This window comes from Prunus mume, linkage group LG3 (genome assembly GCF_029339155.1).
Source record: "Prunus mume cultivar Tortuosa linkage group LG3, ASM2933915v1, whole genome shotgun sequence".
Classification (NCBI taxonomy): domain Eukaryota; kingdom Viridiplantae; phylum Streptophyta; class Magnoliopsida; order Rosales; family Rosaceae; genus Prunus; species Prunus mume.
In genome coordinates, this window is record NC_142700.1 from 3680157 (window position 1) to 3696093 (window position 15937).

The following is a 15937-nucleotide window of genomic DNA, read 5'->3' on the forward strand; positions in this document are numbered from 1 at the left end:
TAATAAAATTGAAAACCTAGGACAAATTCAAAAGCATATCATAGGAAATGCAGCTTGATTCTATATTTATGCTCTTTTCTCGTGTGGAAGTTTTGAGGAGAAAAAATTTAACTGGAATTAGATTTTCTTTGGGAATTCCCTTTTATATCAACAAAGAAGTAAAGACACAAGTACGGCCATGCCCAAGTCATCAATTCTATGGCAAGCTTGAATTGTGCTAAAGAAAATAAATAAAAAAACTTTGATCATTTGTGCTGCATGTTGGAGAGATGGCATCCATGGCACTGCAGGAGTCTGGAAAGAGGGGTTTGTGGCGTGGGGAAGGTGAAAGGGGAATTGATTAAATCTAAAATAAAAATAAAAATAAATCTCATTAGGGGTAAGTGAAATGCTAAAAAAGGCGTGTTCTTATGCTGACGTGGAATAATTAACTCCATTAGATTAATCAAATGGTTTAGATTTGTGTAAATGCACGTAAATGTACCGATATTAAATGTAGAGGCTCGGGATCCTTGTAACTAATACCCATTGGCAATGACTGGTACTGTAAACACCTTGAATTTTCTTTGAGAACCAAACACCATTCGAGACACAGAGAGATTTGAGGAGCAAAGAGCGAGTCAAACTAATTGTCTCAGCCACATGTAAAAAAGGTAAGAAATGACAACCTCAGAAAAATAACTGCTAACCAAGAAAAACGAAACAAATTCCCCAACATATGCGTACTTTTTTTTCTTTATAAAAACAGATCCCCCCTAATCTGCACTTATACAGTCCTCCTCTAATATAAATCCATCTCCAACCAAACAAGAAAAAATTAATTTGGAACAATGGCAACGAAGTCTAGTGGTATTGTCCTTGCCTCTGCCCTTTGCTTCTTGTCCCTCCTCGGCTTCGCTTACTGCGCCGATAACCTCAGTGTGGATGGCCTTGTTTACTGTGACAGCTGCCGTATCCAGTTTATGACCAGGATCAGTGAGGCCCTTCAAGGTACATTGTCTGATCGTCTTCCCCAATCTATTGCATACTGATATTCGATAGCAAACAATCTTTTTTCTTTTCTTTCTAACAATGTATGCATTCACATTGCATGGAATGGGACACGTGCAGGTGCAAAGGTGAAGTTGGAATGCAGAGACCGGGAAGGCGGGACCATAACCCTGAGCAGCGAGACAGAGACTGATGAGCAAGGAAGGTACCAAATTCCGGTGGAAGGAGACCACGAAGAGGAGGTTTGCGAGGTGGTATTGGTGAAGAGCCCCAGAGATGACTGCAGCGAGATTAGCACTGACTCTCATGCAAAGTTGAGCGCGAGGATCAGCCTCACAAACAACAATGGCATCGCCGGACCCCATCGCATTCCAAACCCTCTTGGTTTCCTCAAGAAGGAACCCGACGCTCAGTGCGCTGAGGTCCTCAAGGAGCTTGGCCTAACCCCAGAAGGCGACCTTGCATAATGAAGTCGTCATCGTGGTCGTGGTCGTGGTCATCGTCATCATCATGATTATCATCAATGATCAATGATCAATGTTTTCTTTTCTTTTACATAATTCAATTCAATAGGAAATAAATGGGCTTTTAGTAATTTTCCCTACCAATCCATTGTGATATGTAAGTGAGAAATTGAATTTATACATGGATCTATATGCAGTAGCAGTACATTAATAATTAGGGTGTATTTTTGTCTAGGCTGGCTAATCAATATTAAATTTGATTTCGACTGTTGGTTTTTAATTGATGCGCATCGTGTGGTAACATGTTTGGTGTGATATTATTGTTGCCCAAATTTTTCTCCTCCACAATCGGTTGCACAACAGAACATTGTTGAACATTCACGGCTATGTGACTTGGAACCCACGGTACAGGATCTTTGATATTGACTCTCATTCCTTTGGTGGAGCTATAATCAATTCACTATATAACGTATAATTTTGATACAAACGAGGTTGAGAAGAGGGAAATGAAATACAAGACTTCAGGTGCAGTGCATATATAAAATACTCTCGAATAACCAATACTGAAAATTTCTTCAATATAATTTCATACACCTCTACAGAATCATGAGAGAGCATAGCCAAATCCAAAGCAGAGCCTATAGCCAAGTCCATTACCTCAACTCTCCAATGTTAACCACACTTATCAAACCATCATAGTGCTTTGTTTATAAAGACCTTTATAGGATTGTGGATTTTCGATGTAGGGTGTGCACAAAGGGCACCTCAAAAGAATATCTTCAACATATAGCCGCGTGGCTGTACTGCGATAGAATACTTCAAAAGTTCAGCCGCGCGGCTATACCCTTTAAGTATCTCTCTTTTTAATTACTTTGAATTGTAGTTATGTTTTACTTAGTGAATATTAAAGGAAAAATTGAATTACTATTTATTAAGTAATATAATTCATGAAGTTAATTAATAAATTTAATACTAATTATTCACTAAATAAATAATAATTAAATATAATTACTAATTTTACTAATTAAATAAGGCAAATATATTATTTAATTACTAACAATAAAATTTTAAAAAATTAATTAACCTAAATATCCTAAGTTTATATTTATTTTTCTCAAAAAGACCACTCCCAACGAAATTTCATCAGCACAGGTCCATTAGACCTCTCTAGACGAACTTTCGTCGGCATATGTATTTTCGTCATGGAAAACCTAATCAGGCAAATTTTGCCGGCATAGATTTTCGCCGACAAAATTTCGTTGGTATAAGTGTTCATTTATTTATTTTTTAATATTTAAGTTTAAAAATATAAAAATAGTTTCTTTACTTTTTCTTCTGGACAACATGCTTATTTTAATATTAAGGCAAATATATTATCTAATTACTAACAACAACATTTTAAAAAATGAATTCACCAAAACCTCCTAAGTTTATATTTATTTCTCTCAAAAAACCTATCACGACACAATTTCGTCAGCATAGATATTTCTTAGGAAATTCAAAAATAAATGAGGGCATTTTTGTCCATTTTGGCTTCTTTTAAAAATATTTATCTCTCCTTCAGTCTTTTCCAAAATGTCCCTTTTTTTATTATTTAAATAGTATAGCCGACCGGCTATACGCTTTAAATATAATATTTAAATATTTTGAAAGTATAGCCGCACGGCTGTACTCTCTCCGTGTATGAACTGATGACCAGCAAGTTTACTATTACTTCCCCACCAGTTGAACGTTGCTCTGTTTGTATTTATCTATTGTAGCTTCTTGGAAGAGCGGTGGATTTCAAGTAGCATCTACACATCGCCCATGTACAGAAGGGCTATGGCTCTGGAGTGCACTGTTTAAGAGAACTGCTCTTGATGGAATTGAATACAACCTATTACTATTGGATACCGAAGGAATAGAGGCCTTCGATCAGACGGTTGACAACATATTAGTAAATGCTCCTTTTATAATTATGATAATTTTCATTATCCATTTCCGTTGTATTGGTTTGGTTCTGTAACCAAACCAATAAAGACTTTTTACGCTGATTGTAATACTTATGCTCTATAGTTTCTTCTTCATAATTCACTTTCTTTTCTTTTAGATGGGTGTTATAGATGAAGTTTGCCAAGGGAAAAAAGAAACTTGGATGATGAGTTAGAGAGAATTCGTGTATCAGAGATGGGACCTTATTCGAATATACTGGCTATATACCTTTTAAATATTTGTATATATTTAATAGAAAAGTTGATAGAGATCCAAAAATCTTACCAATAGTTGGGTCTAGTCCTCAAATTATTATTTGTTGATACAAGTCCTTTGACTAGTTTGCCATGTAGATTATATTCTATTTTTGACATGCTAACTCAGTCTTTTGTATTTAACTGATTTGTATTTAAATTTTTTGTTCATATTATATCCCTAAAACGGGTAAGATGAGGATTTATAGGCCATTAATAATTAGATTTGATCATGTAATTAAAGGAATAATTACATTTTGAATGTAAATGTCGGACCTTCACTTTTTCTTGTGCTTGATTTTTACAAATTCCTATTTAACTTGGATTTTATTAATGCACATATTGTGCATACATATGTTAATCCATTGCCACTTATTTTATTGTGTACTCCTTTTATTATTTGTTTATAATACAATTGCCCAGTCATATACTAGTATTGTTTTTTTTTTCCCCATCTTTTATGTTTGTTTTAGGTTTTAATTTCATTGTTGTGTAGCTTTTTGTAGTATAATGTTTTTTTTCCCACTCTATGTACCTAAAAATAATAATGATTAAAAATTTCAATTGTTTCTCACCAATTGTTAAGTTGTACTACTTTTTAGTTTTATAACTTTGCTAAAGAGATTAATAGTTCAGATGTTTTTTTTCCCATCTCATTGTACTCGTTTATTTCTTCATGAACTATTAATATTATTCTTAAATTTGATAATCCTATGCTCCAGGTACAATACCCTACTAACCATTGAACTTGACATACCTTTCTAATAGGTATAGTACATATTTGATACACCTTAATGCCAGGTAAAACACTTTTTTTTTTAAGTTATACCTCCATACTAGGTATAAAAAAAAAAATTAACATTATGACAAAAAAATTCCATCAAAGAATTTTGAAAAACTCAATATATAAATTTATTGCTAAAGGGTAGGTATATGCTACCAATTTAATAAAGCTACGAATATAGAATTCTAAAAATTTAGTTTCCACATGTATATAGCTAGAATTTGAATTAAATAGGTTTTTAATCTGTGAGCCATGAAATCATCATTTAAATTGAATGTCATAAGCTTGATTGTAGGAGAAAACTGATATTTAAAAGTGGTATTTGCATGTACTGGCCATTTTCAACCAATGTCATTATTGTAAATGTCTCGAATATGGTGGCTACAAGGTTTGCTTACCTGGCCATGCAATTGATTGGGAGGACTGCAATTGAAGAGAGTCCAATTAGTATCCTGCATCCATTGTATCTAAATAAAAATGGACCAATATCTAAGAAGTCCATCATTCTCTCCCTCACCGTCTTCTTTCTCTACCTAATTAGCAAGTAAAAACTCACCGTCCTCATTCTTTAAATATATTTATTTTAAAATATTCGTATATATTTAAAGAGCCGTTCTCTCCCTCACCATTAATAGATGGTTAAAGACTTTCTCTTTCTTTTCATTTCTCAACTCATATTTTGTAGCTGAAAAGATCATTTGAACATTAAATCCCTTCAAGTATCACGGCTGGGAACAGAGGAATTGTGTAATTTATTCAGTCAAAGAGGGAGAAAAAGTAAGTACAATTTTGTTATGACATTTGAAGAAAGCTTATAGAAAGTTGGCAGTGAAATGGCACCCTGATAAGAACCCCACTAACAAGAAAGATGCTGAGGTTGGTCTTGTTTTCACCCTTGTATATTTCTTTGCTCTTTCACCTATTTTCTTTTTGTTGTTGTTTTTCTTTTCTTCAATCAGATCCCACATGTTCATCCCCTTCTTTCATGATCTTTGTTTGATGGAATAAATGAAATAAAATGGTAATGTGAATGGAATGCAATATATAGTACGAAATGGAATTCGTCCCAGAAGGAAAATGAAAATTTGTTTCATTAATTGGTTTGTAAGTTAGGATCAAATTCTAGTAAGATTTCGGCTCTCAACTTCAATTTGGGTTTCCATGAGGCACATCATCCTTCATTGATGATGTTTTCCTTATCATCCATCATTGATTAATGAAAATATCGAGAAATGAAACTATTCATTAAATTAGAATAATATAGTAAATGAACAAAATTCCACATTAAAGAAAAATTCCATATCAAAATTATACAAAAAAACAAAAACAAAAAACAAAAGGAGAACATGGTTCATATTTTATTTTGGAAAATTTACATAAATTCCACCTGAACTTTTAGGCATGTGCGTCATTACCACCTGAACTTTTTATTTTTATTTTTACCCACCTAAACTTTATAAAGTGTTGCAATCCACCACCTACGTATAACTCCGTTAAAATTTTCGTTAAGTTTAGAGTATTTTCATTAATTAAAAATAACTAAAAATAATTGTTAAAATACAAAATTTTTATAAAAAATAAAAAATAAAAAAAAGGTTCAACAGGTGTTGAAGGTCATAATCTTATGGTGATTGCAGAAATTGATGCCTTCTAAAGTTCTTGTGGTTTTGCCCTGGTCTGATCGTATGGTGATCATATATGAAAATCAACCGCACAACACCATGACCACCTCTTCTTTCGAATGTCCTTTTTGTGAGGGCATGACATACCTGATCTCACTAGCTCAATGAGTGTTGAGAATACACTTAAGCAATCAAGTACTCACGTTGAAGGATTTATGCAGAGGGTGTGGGTGTTGGGGGTGGAGAGGCCTGGTATAATTAGGTTAACATTTTTTATTTTTTATTATATGTATACTTTTTTATTTATAATTATAGTTAATTGACAAAAATACCCTTAAATTTAACGGAAGCTTTAACGGAGTTATATGTAGGTGGTGAATTACTATACTTTATAAAGGTCAGGTGGTTAAAAATAAAAATAAAAAGTTCAGGTGATAATAACGCACATGTCTATAAGTTCATGTGGTATTTATGCAAATTTTCCTTTTATTTTTCATGGGACGCATCTTGATGTTTTCTTTACAATTCTAAAATGAAAAAACTAAAAGTAAAAAAGAAAAAATCAATTGGCAGGGGCTAATAACAAATTATAGGATAATTTTCTTTATCTTTTTAAAATGTAAATATGAAACACCTAATGGGCTGATAATCTTGGGCCTAGTACAAAAATTGAGCTTCTCATATGACACGTGGTTTTCGGCCCAAAAGAAACCAAAGCGAAATTCTCACTATATATGGACCCCTCATACGAACATTTATATTAACTACAAAATCATTACAATAAACTTAAGGAGGTTATTATTTAGGTGAATCATGTGGAAGACATGAAAATCTATGTCTTAGTTCATATATGCCACCCTTATCATAAAATGACTCATCGTCGAATCCTTCCCAGTTTTTTGCAGTCCCTTTGTTTTTTTTTTTTTTTTTTTTATGTGAGTTAAATTATATTTTGGGGGTTGGGGAGCTAAATTTCTGGATATTTTTGTTCCTTAAAACGTGCGTTCCAACTTGAGTGAAATTGAAAGGCCAGCAATGAGACGACGTCGTCTCAGGGAAAACCTAAGAAAAAACAAAGGCGCTCTCTTCTTCCTCCTCGCGCAGTAGCGCCTCACAGAAGACGGCGATTTCTGGTTCTTTTCAAAATTTATCGGACGGTCAAACTTTCAATACGAGCATACCCCTCGAGACTGGCGTATTGGTGCAACATAACATTTCACACATTGCCCCGCTCTTTCAAGCTGCCGCCGCAACAAGCCGTGTAGCACTCTCTTGCCTTCCACTGCTCAGTACGTTCCTTTTCTACTATTAAATTTTCATTTGCCTTGATTGTTTTGTTCTCAAAGTTAGTTCTCGAGGCCATATTTAAGCTACTGAAAGTTTTTAACTTTTTTATTTGATCATTGAAGGTCATGGCGGCCAGGGCTTCAAGAAAATTACTGAGAGACTTTTTGTTCAGAAGGGCATGCACAACTCCTGTTGCAAGTGCAAGACACTGTTCTTCTGCTGCAGAAACTGCTCCAAAGATTCCTCATTTTTCGAAGAAAGTATGCTCTCTCTCTCTCTCTCTCTCTCTCTTCTTCTGCTTAGTATACGTATGACACTATCTTTTTGGTTACAAAGAATCTCAGAAGAACTATGACGATTATAGTGTTATTTGTTTCCAGTAAAAATGCAAACCCATGTCACCAAAATGGTGCCTTTTTCATTTTGTCTTGCTTACACTTTTATTTTTAAGTCAATTTTGTTGGAATTTCATTGTATTTAAGCAGTTACTACTGGAACACATTATTGTCTGATTTGAAGTGCTGTCTGCTTATTTTGAATTGTAGGGGAGGTTGTTGACAGGTACCTTCTTAGGCTTAGTTATAGGCGGAGGAGCTTATGTGAGCACTGTGGATGAAGCAACTTTCTGGTACCTCATTTAAATCTTTAAGTAGAAAGTTTTGCGCTTTTTGCATTTAACCTTTCATATGGTTACAGTGTTTCAACATTTATGTTTAATTCCACTTACTGTTACCTTTCAGCCAGAAAAGCCTAAGCATAAAACATGTGGAATTCTCTTAAGGCAACCTCTGATGCTTGAATTAAAAGTCTGCCATGCTGTATTGCTTGAAACCTGTGTGGTGTGAGCGTGTGTTGTTTGGTGTTGGGGGTGGGGGTAAATTTTCTTTGGATTTCTCATTGTTACCTAGTAACTTTGGAATTGCATGCCTAGTTGTAAATTCATAAATTTCTTTTGCTAAATTAATAGCTTTCGTTGGACATTAGACAAAAATTATGGATTGTCATTTGTTATGTTCTGCCTCATTCTTGGTATGGGTTGTTCATTGTTATGCTGTTGTGTACTTATTTATGTGGATGAAGCAGAAACCGTGTAATTCAGTTTATTTATCAGTAATTTGTTGAATGGTTTAAGTTTTTTGTGAAATGTTGAAGCTTACATTTAGTTACATTTGTTGCTAATTCTTGGGCATCAAATTTTTGAAGTGGCTGGCTATTCTCAGCAACAAAACTTGTGAATCCATTCTTTGCTCTTCTGGATCCAGAGGTTGCTCACAGACTGGGTGTCTCAGCCGCAGCACGTGGCTGGGTTCCTAGAGAGAAGAGACCAGATCCATCAAATTTAGGGCTAGAAGTTTGGGGAAGGAAGTTCTCCAACCCTGTAGGTCTTGCTGCTGGCTTTGATAAGAATGCTGAGGCTGTTGATGGTTTACTTGGTTTAGGCTTTGGCTTTGTAGAGATTGGCTCTGTAACCCCTGTTCCCCAAGAGGGCAATCCAAAGCCTCGTATCTTCAGATTGCGTGAGGAAGGGTAAGAGTATGTTTTGTGTTTATCTTATTATGTTCTGATTAAGACCTGAATTGCCTCGAATTTCATGTGTTAAGTCAAATTTTCTGTTCACTTTTGGAAAGTGGTGAAGGTGCTTTAGCTTCTGATATTTTTTTTTTCTCAAACTTGAGCTGGGTTACATTTCTTATTCTAACTTATGTGCTATCAATCTACCTGTTGTTGTGTTCAGAGCTATCATCAATCGATGTGGCTTTAATAGTGAAGGAATTGTTGCTGTTGCAAAGCGGTTGGGTGCTCAGCACGGTAAGAGGAAGTTGGATGAAACTACAAGCACTTCCTCTTCTTCAGGTGAAGAAGTCAAACCTGGAGGCAAAGCAGGCCCTGGAATACTAGGGGTGAATCTTGGGAAGAACAAGACAAGTGAAGATGCTTCTTCAGATTATGTACAAGGGGTTCATACATTGTCCCAGTATGCTGATTACTTGGTAGATTGTTCTCTACTGATTTCAAGTCTAGTAATTTTTCTGTTTTCATGCTAAATATTAATATTTTCTTTATAAGTATAAGATGTAGAGTTCTTAAGTTTCACATGACATTGTGACTCTGCTGCTTTGCAACTAAAGACGTGTTCATTCCCTATTGCTGGAAAGTGCATCTTTATTGCTAATGTTGGTGCCCTAGGAATAGGATCTCTGTTTGTCCAAAGGAGGCTGCATGTAGGGTAGTTCTGCTGACTGAAGCATAATTAGGAAAAAACACTCTCTTCACTGCCCAACTTTTTCTTTCTTTTAACTTGATCACGATGCCTGTGTTAGTATGATGTTTTCATGGCTAACATCTAATAAGATAGGTTCTTTTGTGTTGGTTCTCTACACGGAAAAGCAATAAGAGGTGCATTTGAATAGGCCTCTTGTTATGGTCTTTTGGTTGGTTCATTCATTTGATTTTTAGTTCTATAATTTCATACCATCTTTGGGTTAATTTACCTGGTGTCACAAATTATACTACATAATTGGTTACATATTTCCTTGTTTGTCAATAAATGATGCCAAATATGTCTTTTGAGGATCACAATTAATTTAATAGAGAATAGAGATTTTTGGAAAATAATTTCTTTAAAGCTCAGGTGGGAAGCAATAGTTTTAAGTCCAACTTTTTAATACTTGACTAGGATATATGAACAATCAAATTTATATCTGGAAATGATTCAGATTAAAGTAAAACTTCCTCAACTTCAGTAGTGAAAGCTGAATTGTCAGTGGGTTAAAATAGAATCTTGCATCATTTCTTGATTTAATTCCTCAGAAGTTGAGTTTTCGGTAATAAGTCACAAACTGCAATTAGGTTTCAGTTTCTGCGTGTACATTTCAAGTTCAAATCCAGGTTAATTCATTCGACAATATTCATGCTGATCTCTTTGCAGGTGATTAATGTTTCATCACCCAACACCCCTGGGTTACGTATGCTTCAGGGAAGAAAGCAGTTAAAGGACCTTGTGAAAAGGGTATGGAGCTCAAGGCATGAACTTTCTTTCCCTCTATATAATTGATCACAATGTCTCCAAAAGTTAGCTCTTATAGCTCTTTCTTCCCATCTCAAGGTTCAAGCTGCTCGTGATGAAATGCAATGGGGTGAAGAGGGCCCTCCTCCTTTGCTCGTGAAAATTGCTCCAGATTTGTCTAAAGAAGATCTTGAAGATATTGCTGCAGTATGCATTTATGCTCGTAATTGATTACTTTCTTCCCCCCTTAAAATGGTTTTCTCATGGTTGTTTGTTTATCAATATAGGTTGCCCTTGCCCTTCGCTTGGATGGATTGGTATGTTTACTTCCTATCACACACTTCACCTTTTTCATTGTTTACCATATCCATATCAAAAGTTGCTACTCTTATGAGCTATTTAGTGCAATGATAATTATACGGTGTTCTACATGTTAATGTTAGAGTATAGGTTGATGACTTTAATGTTCAGTATGTTATTTACCTAAAAATTTAGTGCCATTTGTTCTACTCTTATGAGCTGTTTTTATCTTGTTTATTCTAGGTTATATCAAATACCACTGTTTCAAGACCAGATCCTGTTAGTACAAACCCAGTGGCTTCTGAAGCTGGTGGCTTGAGTGGAAAGCCACTCTTTAATACCTCTACCAGTCTCTTAAAGGACATGTACATTTTGACAAGGGTACGTTGCCCCTTTGTAACTCATGTAACCTGTTATTCTCGATACTTGCACTGGGGTAGATTGCATAGTACATGTCTTTACAACATGACACTTCTTTTTTATGTTCTATTATTGAAATTCTTGAAGATGCGTGAGTATGCTGGCTTGATATGTCATTCTATTGTTGTACTGACTCATCACCCCATTGTGGCTTATGTACAAGAGAAGTTGGACTATTAATATTTCTTATTTGCCCTTGCATTAGGAAGTACAGAATTTTTGAAAGTACAAAATATATCAGTATACGAGCTTCAAATTTCATGTAAAGTAGCTTATAATTGTTTTTGGGTTTGATGAATATGATGTCTAGACACAGCTGGCCGAGCACACTGTAGTTTAACTAGTGCCTAGCTGAGGTCCTTTTATTTATTTTCTTTGTAAGGAAATTTATTGGCTTGAACCTCTTGGTTGTTATTGCTAGACATTTAGGGCCTCTTTTGGATGTTATTTGAACCATTTGTTTAAATTCTATGTTTTTTCCTCTTGGTTTCATTTTTATGTGCATGTATCAGAGCGTGACCCTGTTAATTTAATATCAATCAGGGAAAGGTTCCTTTAATAGGGTGTGGGGGCATTAGCAGGTAAGATCAGAACAGCCCTTTGTTAATATTTTTCATATTTGAATTATTATCTACTTTTTCCCCCTTAATGGACCTTGTTTATGCCATGGATTTAGTGGTGAGGATGCTTACAAAAAGATACGAGCTGGAGCAAGTCTTGTTCAGCTTTATACAGCATTTGCCTATGGGGGACCTGCTCTCATCCCCCAGATAAAGGTATTATCTGATGCGCTCATTCTGCAGAAAACCATTTTTTTCGCCTAATGTCATGGACGCCCTTATAATAGTCTTACAATCTCTGCTCATCTCTCTCTCTCTCTCTCTCTCTCTCTCTCTCTCTCTCTCTCAGGCTGAATTGTCTGAGTGCTTAGAAAGGGATGGTTTCAAGTCCGTTAGTGAAGCAGTTGGTGCAGATTGCAGAGTGGCAACAGCAAAAGTATAAACAATAGATAAGCGATGAACTTATTTGTGGAGCAAATTTTTACATTGCATGGTGTAAATTCTGATTTTTAAGCGGTATTTTTTTTTCGTACGGGAGTCGGAGAGACTCATAACATGTGAGAAATTTTTTGAAGAGAGGCATTATTTGTAGTCTGTACCCAACTTTACACCGAATGATAAATTTAATTGTAGCAAATGGAAAAGATAATCTGCTGCCACTCCCGGATATGCAAGCTCAGAATCAGAGTTCATATGTACAAATTTGGATCCATTCTACTTTCTGCTTTGTTACTCCATTATGCTGGCTTGGTGACATGCTCTCGCATCCACTCAAAAATAAGAATTTGCTTTATGAGAAACTTGTCTTGTATTTTTTTGTGCACTTGCCACCACCTACCTCGAATAAGAACCCTCCTTTAAATCTTAAACAAAATGGCCCGAGGATGTGCATGGTTTAATAGAAAACTAGCAATCATTTGATTCAATGTCCCCCTAACATTTTCGATTTGGCCCTGTTCGTTTTTTCGGTTTTCAGAATAACAATAGTATTTGTATGCTGCATAGCAAACAATCATTCGAGCTTCTGATAAGAAACTAATAACCAAATTACAGTAAGTGCTTCTGCCAATAAACCTAAATTTATCCCCTTCTGCTTATTTTTCCTTCATGCTCAAATACTTTTTATTTTATGTTTACAAATGCGATATTTAAGATTATTCTAACTTCCGGAAAGAGAGAACGGACACACTATCTTGGTCTACTGGCCAAACCCGCACCTGGGTAGCTTGTAAGTCATACATCGTCCCTGTTTTAAGTTTTGTCGTCACGCAGCCAATCTTATCCTTCCACTTTGTAAATGGTCAACTTTCCTAGGCCCTCATGGAATAATATTAATTATGGTACTCTACTAAGAGAAGAACTTTCCCTACCTATGACTTCATTGGCATAATTGCTTTTGATTCCACCTTAGTTTTTGTGTTTTCTTTTGCTTTCATGAGCGATACTTTATGATAGAAATATCATTTCATATTATATAAATATAAGGATTAATTGATTACTACCAATTTGTATATACATCATTACCATTAAGCTAACAACACAATACACATTATATTCGGTTCTCAATGAAATTAATAATATATGGATATGGTGAAAGAATTTCTGAGAACATCAGCTGCATGTTTGACCACCTGAGCCGCTCCTCCGCCGCTTCACCACTGGAAAAACTTGGCGAAAACCGCCTTGTGCCGCTGCCATGTGCCACTCTTCCATGACCCCATCCAACTCAAACTGGTGCACCACCTCTGAACCCTCGTATATACAAGCCTCTGGGAATCCGGCCAGCCCTCGACACGGCGGCTTGGTTTTCCGTCGACCGGCCCCCACGGGCACGTTCCGTAGAGCCCCGCCAGCTGTCCAGTACCTCTGGCAGCCCTTGCAGAAGTGTCTTGGCTGGTTAACGTTGTAGTTATTGAAGTAACAAAATTTAGTCTCCATGCTTTTGCATCTTGGGCATGGTATGATCCTATCTGGCCTCTTCTCCGCCGTTTGATCAGCTTTCTTGGGTTCTTCTTTTACTTGTGATCTATTTTGCAATGTAATCGTAGTCCCGAATAGCTTAATTCCCGGGACATCTTGGCCGTTTTGGACCTCAGCCATGAGAGATAGGAAGACACACAAACAGAGAGAGAAATTGAGATATGGTCTAGAGTTTGAGAGACGTACACTTTGTATTGTATAGTTTAAGGAGGGGGTTGTGCTGGTGCTTGTGTATTTATAAAGGAAAATAAGGGATCAAAAGTGCTTAAATTAAAAGCAGGATTGTAAGAAAACCATGTGACAGCCGCCAAGAAGCCAGGTAGGTTGGCTTTGGCAAAGTTGAGGACGAGCTTTTTGTACACATCATTACTCCACGTCATCATCGTGGAATTAGTGGGTCCCAGTCCAGGGAGGTCGCGTACAAAGTGTCAGTGGTAATGGGAGCATAAAGGGAGATAAAGCATGTTGCTAATGAAAGTAGTTGTAGTTGTGTACATATTCTAGCCAATAAAGGTTTTTTTTTTTTTTTTTTTTCCTTTAAAAAGTGATAAAGCTAAAAGCCTTCTTATTTTGCTTTGAGAAATCTCCATGCATTTGGGCATTTGCTTTTGGTTGATTTGTAAAATAAGGATATTGCTTGCCTCCTTTCCTGGATACTCTATCTTCCAGTTTGACTTTTATGTAAAAAACAATTCATTAAAAACACAAAAAGAAAAACATATACACATATGTCACACTGTTATTGTGAAATGTAAGAGCTCATACTTACATGATAAGGATGGAAGTATTTTCCATAAAGTAAATGGATAATCAAGACCATATCTAATTTGCAAGCAGTATTGGTGAAGCTCTATATGGAACTTTATACTTTCTAACAAAAGAGATTATGGTTAGGTTAAGTGGTCTTAAAGCTAGCTAAGTATTAGCCTGGAGGGCAATTAAAGTTAAAGGGCTACAATTCATGCATGAACCCCAAACCCAACTTTTGCAAATTGTGCCCATTGCTCTCAGTGGCACTAATGAAAATGATATGGTGCCAAAATGATATCAAAAGGTGCCATTTACAGTATTTTATATCCAAATATCATCAGCAATCACTTTTAAGATCTAAAATGAATTATTTTGATATATAAATATATACACATGTCTTAGCAAGAAAAAGAAAAAGGGAAAATAGAAACTTTACACATGGCTTGACTTGAATGAGTTTTGTCCAATCAGATCTGCCAGCAGTGAGTTTAATTATCATATATTCCTCTTGCAAAGAGGTAAAATAAACCTTGTCGTTCACCCATATTATAACACATATACAAAATGTACCATGTGATTATATTACCATGGTATTCGATAATTTCTCCCTTACATAAAATTAATTAAAGTAAGATACTTGTATTAATGTTATTGCTAAACACTTTGTTTCAAAGCCATCTTTGCAGGTTTCAATGGATTTGATGATTAACTTTGTTGCTTCCTTTTCATCACACTTTGACATTGTAGGGTTGTGGACAATGTGGTCCGGGCTGCTTTCAGTTTGCAATTATGATGAAAAAGTAATCTGAAATGGGATTTCTTTAATAAAGGAATCTTTATTTAGTTAATGCAAAAGAAGAAGCCTCATTTCCAACACTTTTTTTCTTTCTTTCTTTCTAAATTATACAATGTCGACAAAGTAGCACAATTCTTCCAACACTTTTACTTAGAAATGCATGCAAGATTTCTTTCTGATGCCGATGCTTTCAAAGTCTCTTTTAAGCAAAAGCTTAAAAGGATATATGTAAAGAACAAAGTGATTTTTAGTGCATCTTTTTAATAGTTGGGGGACCTCTTTTTAGGGGTAAAACTGCCTTCTTACTGCATATAAAGAGAAGAGATCATCAGCAGAATATTATTGGAATTATTTTTTTTCTTTAGAAGTTGCACTTCTTATTATTCCATCAATTAGTCCAAGGCAATTTGCATTTGACAGGCAAAATTCAGCTTACTTTGGAAACTAGCACTCCTCTCTGATTAAGAATTTTTCATCCCACACCTCACTCACATATTCCATGTTATTATCAGACTCGTAATAAATATATATCGTTATCAAATTCTCTTTTAATCAAGTGGAGACAACTATATTAATAGATCAAAGACTAGTTTGTCATATTTCTCGTGTTATTGTATTTTTTTAAATTAAAGATAATATGTGGTGGAGTTGGAAAGATTAAGTACTAAGTATAGCTTCTTGTTGGTCGTTATGTTTTTTTTATTTAAATAATTCGTAATCAAGTTGCTTTAATAAAATGGAAAAGAAAGTCT

At 35.3% G+C, this 15937-nt stretch overlaps 3 protein-coding genes across 4 annotated transcripts; 2 read left to right on the forward strand and 1 right to left on the reverse strand.

Annotated features, from left to right (window-relative positions):
* Nucleotides 1-33: 33 nt before the first annotated feature.
* LOC103324944 (olee1-like protein) lies at nt 34-1668 on the forward strand. Its single transcript, XM_008227061.3, has 2 exons — nt 34-990; nt 1111-1668. The coding sequence occupies exons 1-2, from the start codon at nt 831-833 to the stop codon at nt 1455-1457; spliced, it is 507 nt and encodes a 168-aa protein (XP_008225283.1). The 5' UTR covers nt 34-830; the 3' UTR covers nt 1458-1668.
* Nucleotides 1669-7097: 5429 nt separating this feature from the next.
* LOC103324945 (dihydroorotate dehydrogenase (quinone), mitochondrial-like) lies at nt 7098-12371 on the forward strand. Of its 2 annotated transcripts, XM_008227063.3 has the most exons (12): nt 7098-7374; nt 7495-7632; nt 7918-8000; nt 8576-8899; nt 9108-9363; nt 10302-10382; nt 10479-10586; nt 10667-10696; nt 10923-11060; nt 11643-11680; nt 11776-11875; nt 12009-12371. In XM_008227063.3, the coding sequence occupies exons 2-12, from the start codon at nt 7498-7500 to the stop codon at nt 12099-12101; spliced, it is 1386 nt and encodes a 461-aa protein (XP_008225285.2). In that variant the 5' UTR covers nt 7098-7374; nt 7495-7497; the 3' UTR covers nt 12102-12371. The 2 variants fall into 2 exon arrangements, with proteins under 2 accessions (XP_008225285.2, XP_016648353.2); XM_016792867.2 differs by lacking the exon at nt 12009-12371 and having other exon boundaries at nt 11612-11680; nt 11776-11847.
* A 733-nt stretch (nt 12372-13104) lies between these two features.
* LOC103324946 (Dof-type zinc finger DNA-binding family protein) lies at nt 13105-13857 on the reverse strand. The gene has a single exon (XM_008227064.2). The coding sequence runs from the start codon at nt 13757-13759 to the stop codon at nt 13271-13273; it is 489 nt and encodes a 162-aa protein (XP_008225286.1). The 5' UTR covers nt 13760-13857; the 3' UTR covers nt 13105-13270.
* Nucleotides 13858-15937: the final 2080 nt, after the last annotated feature.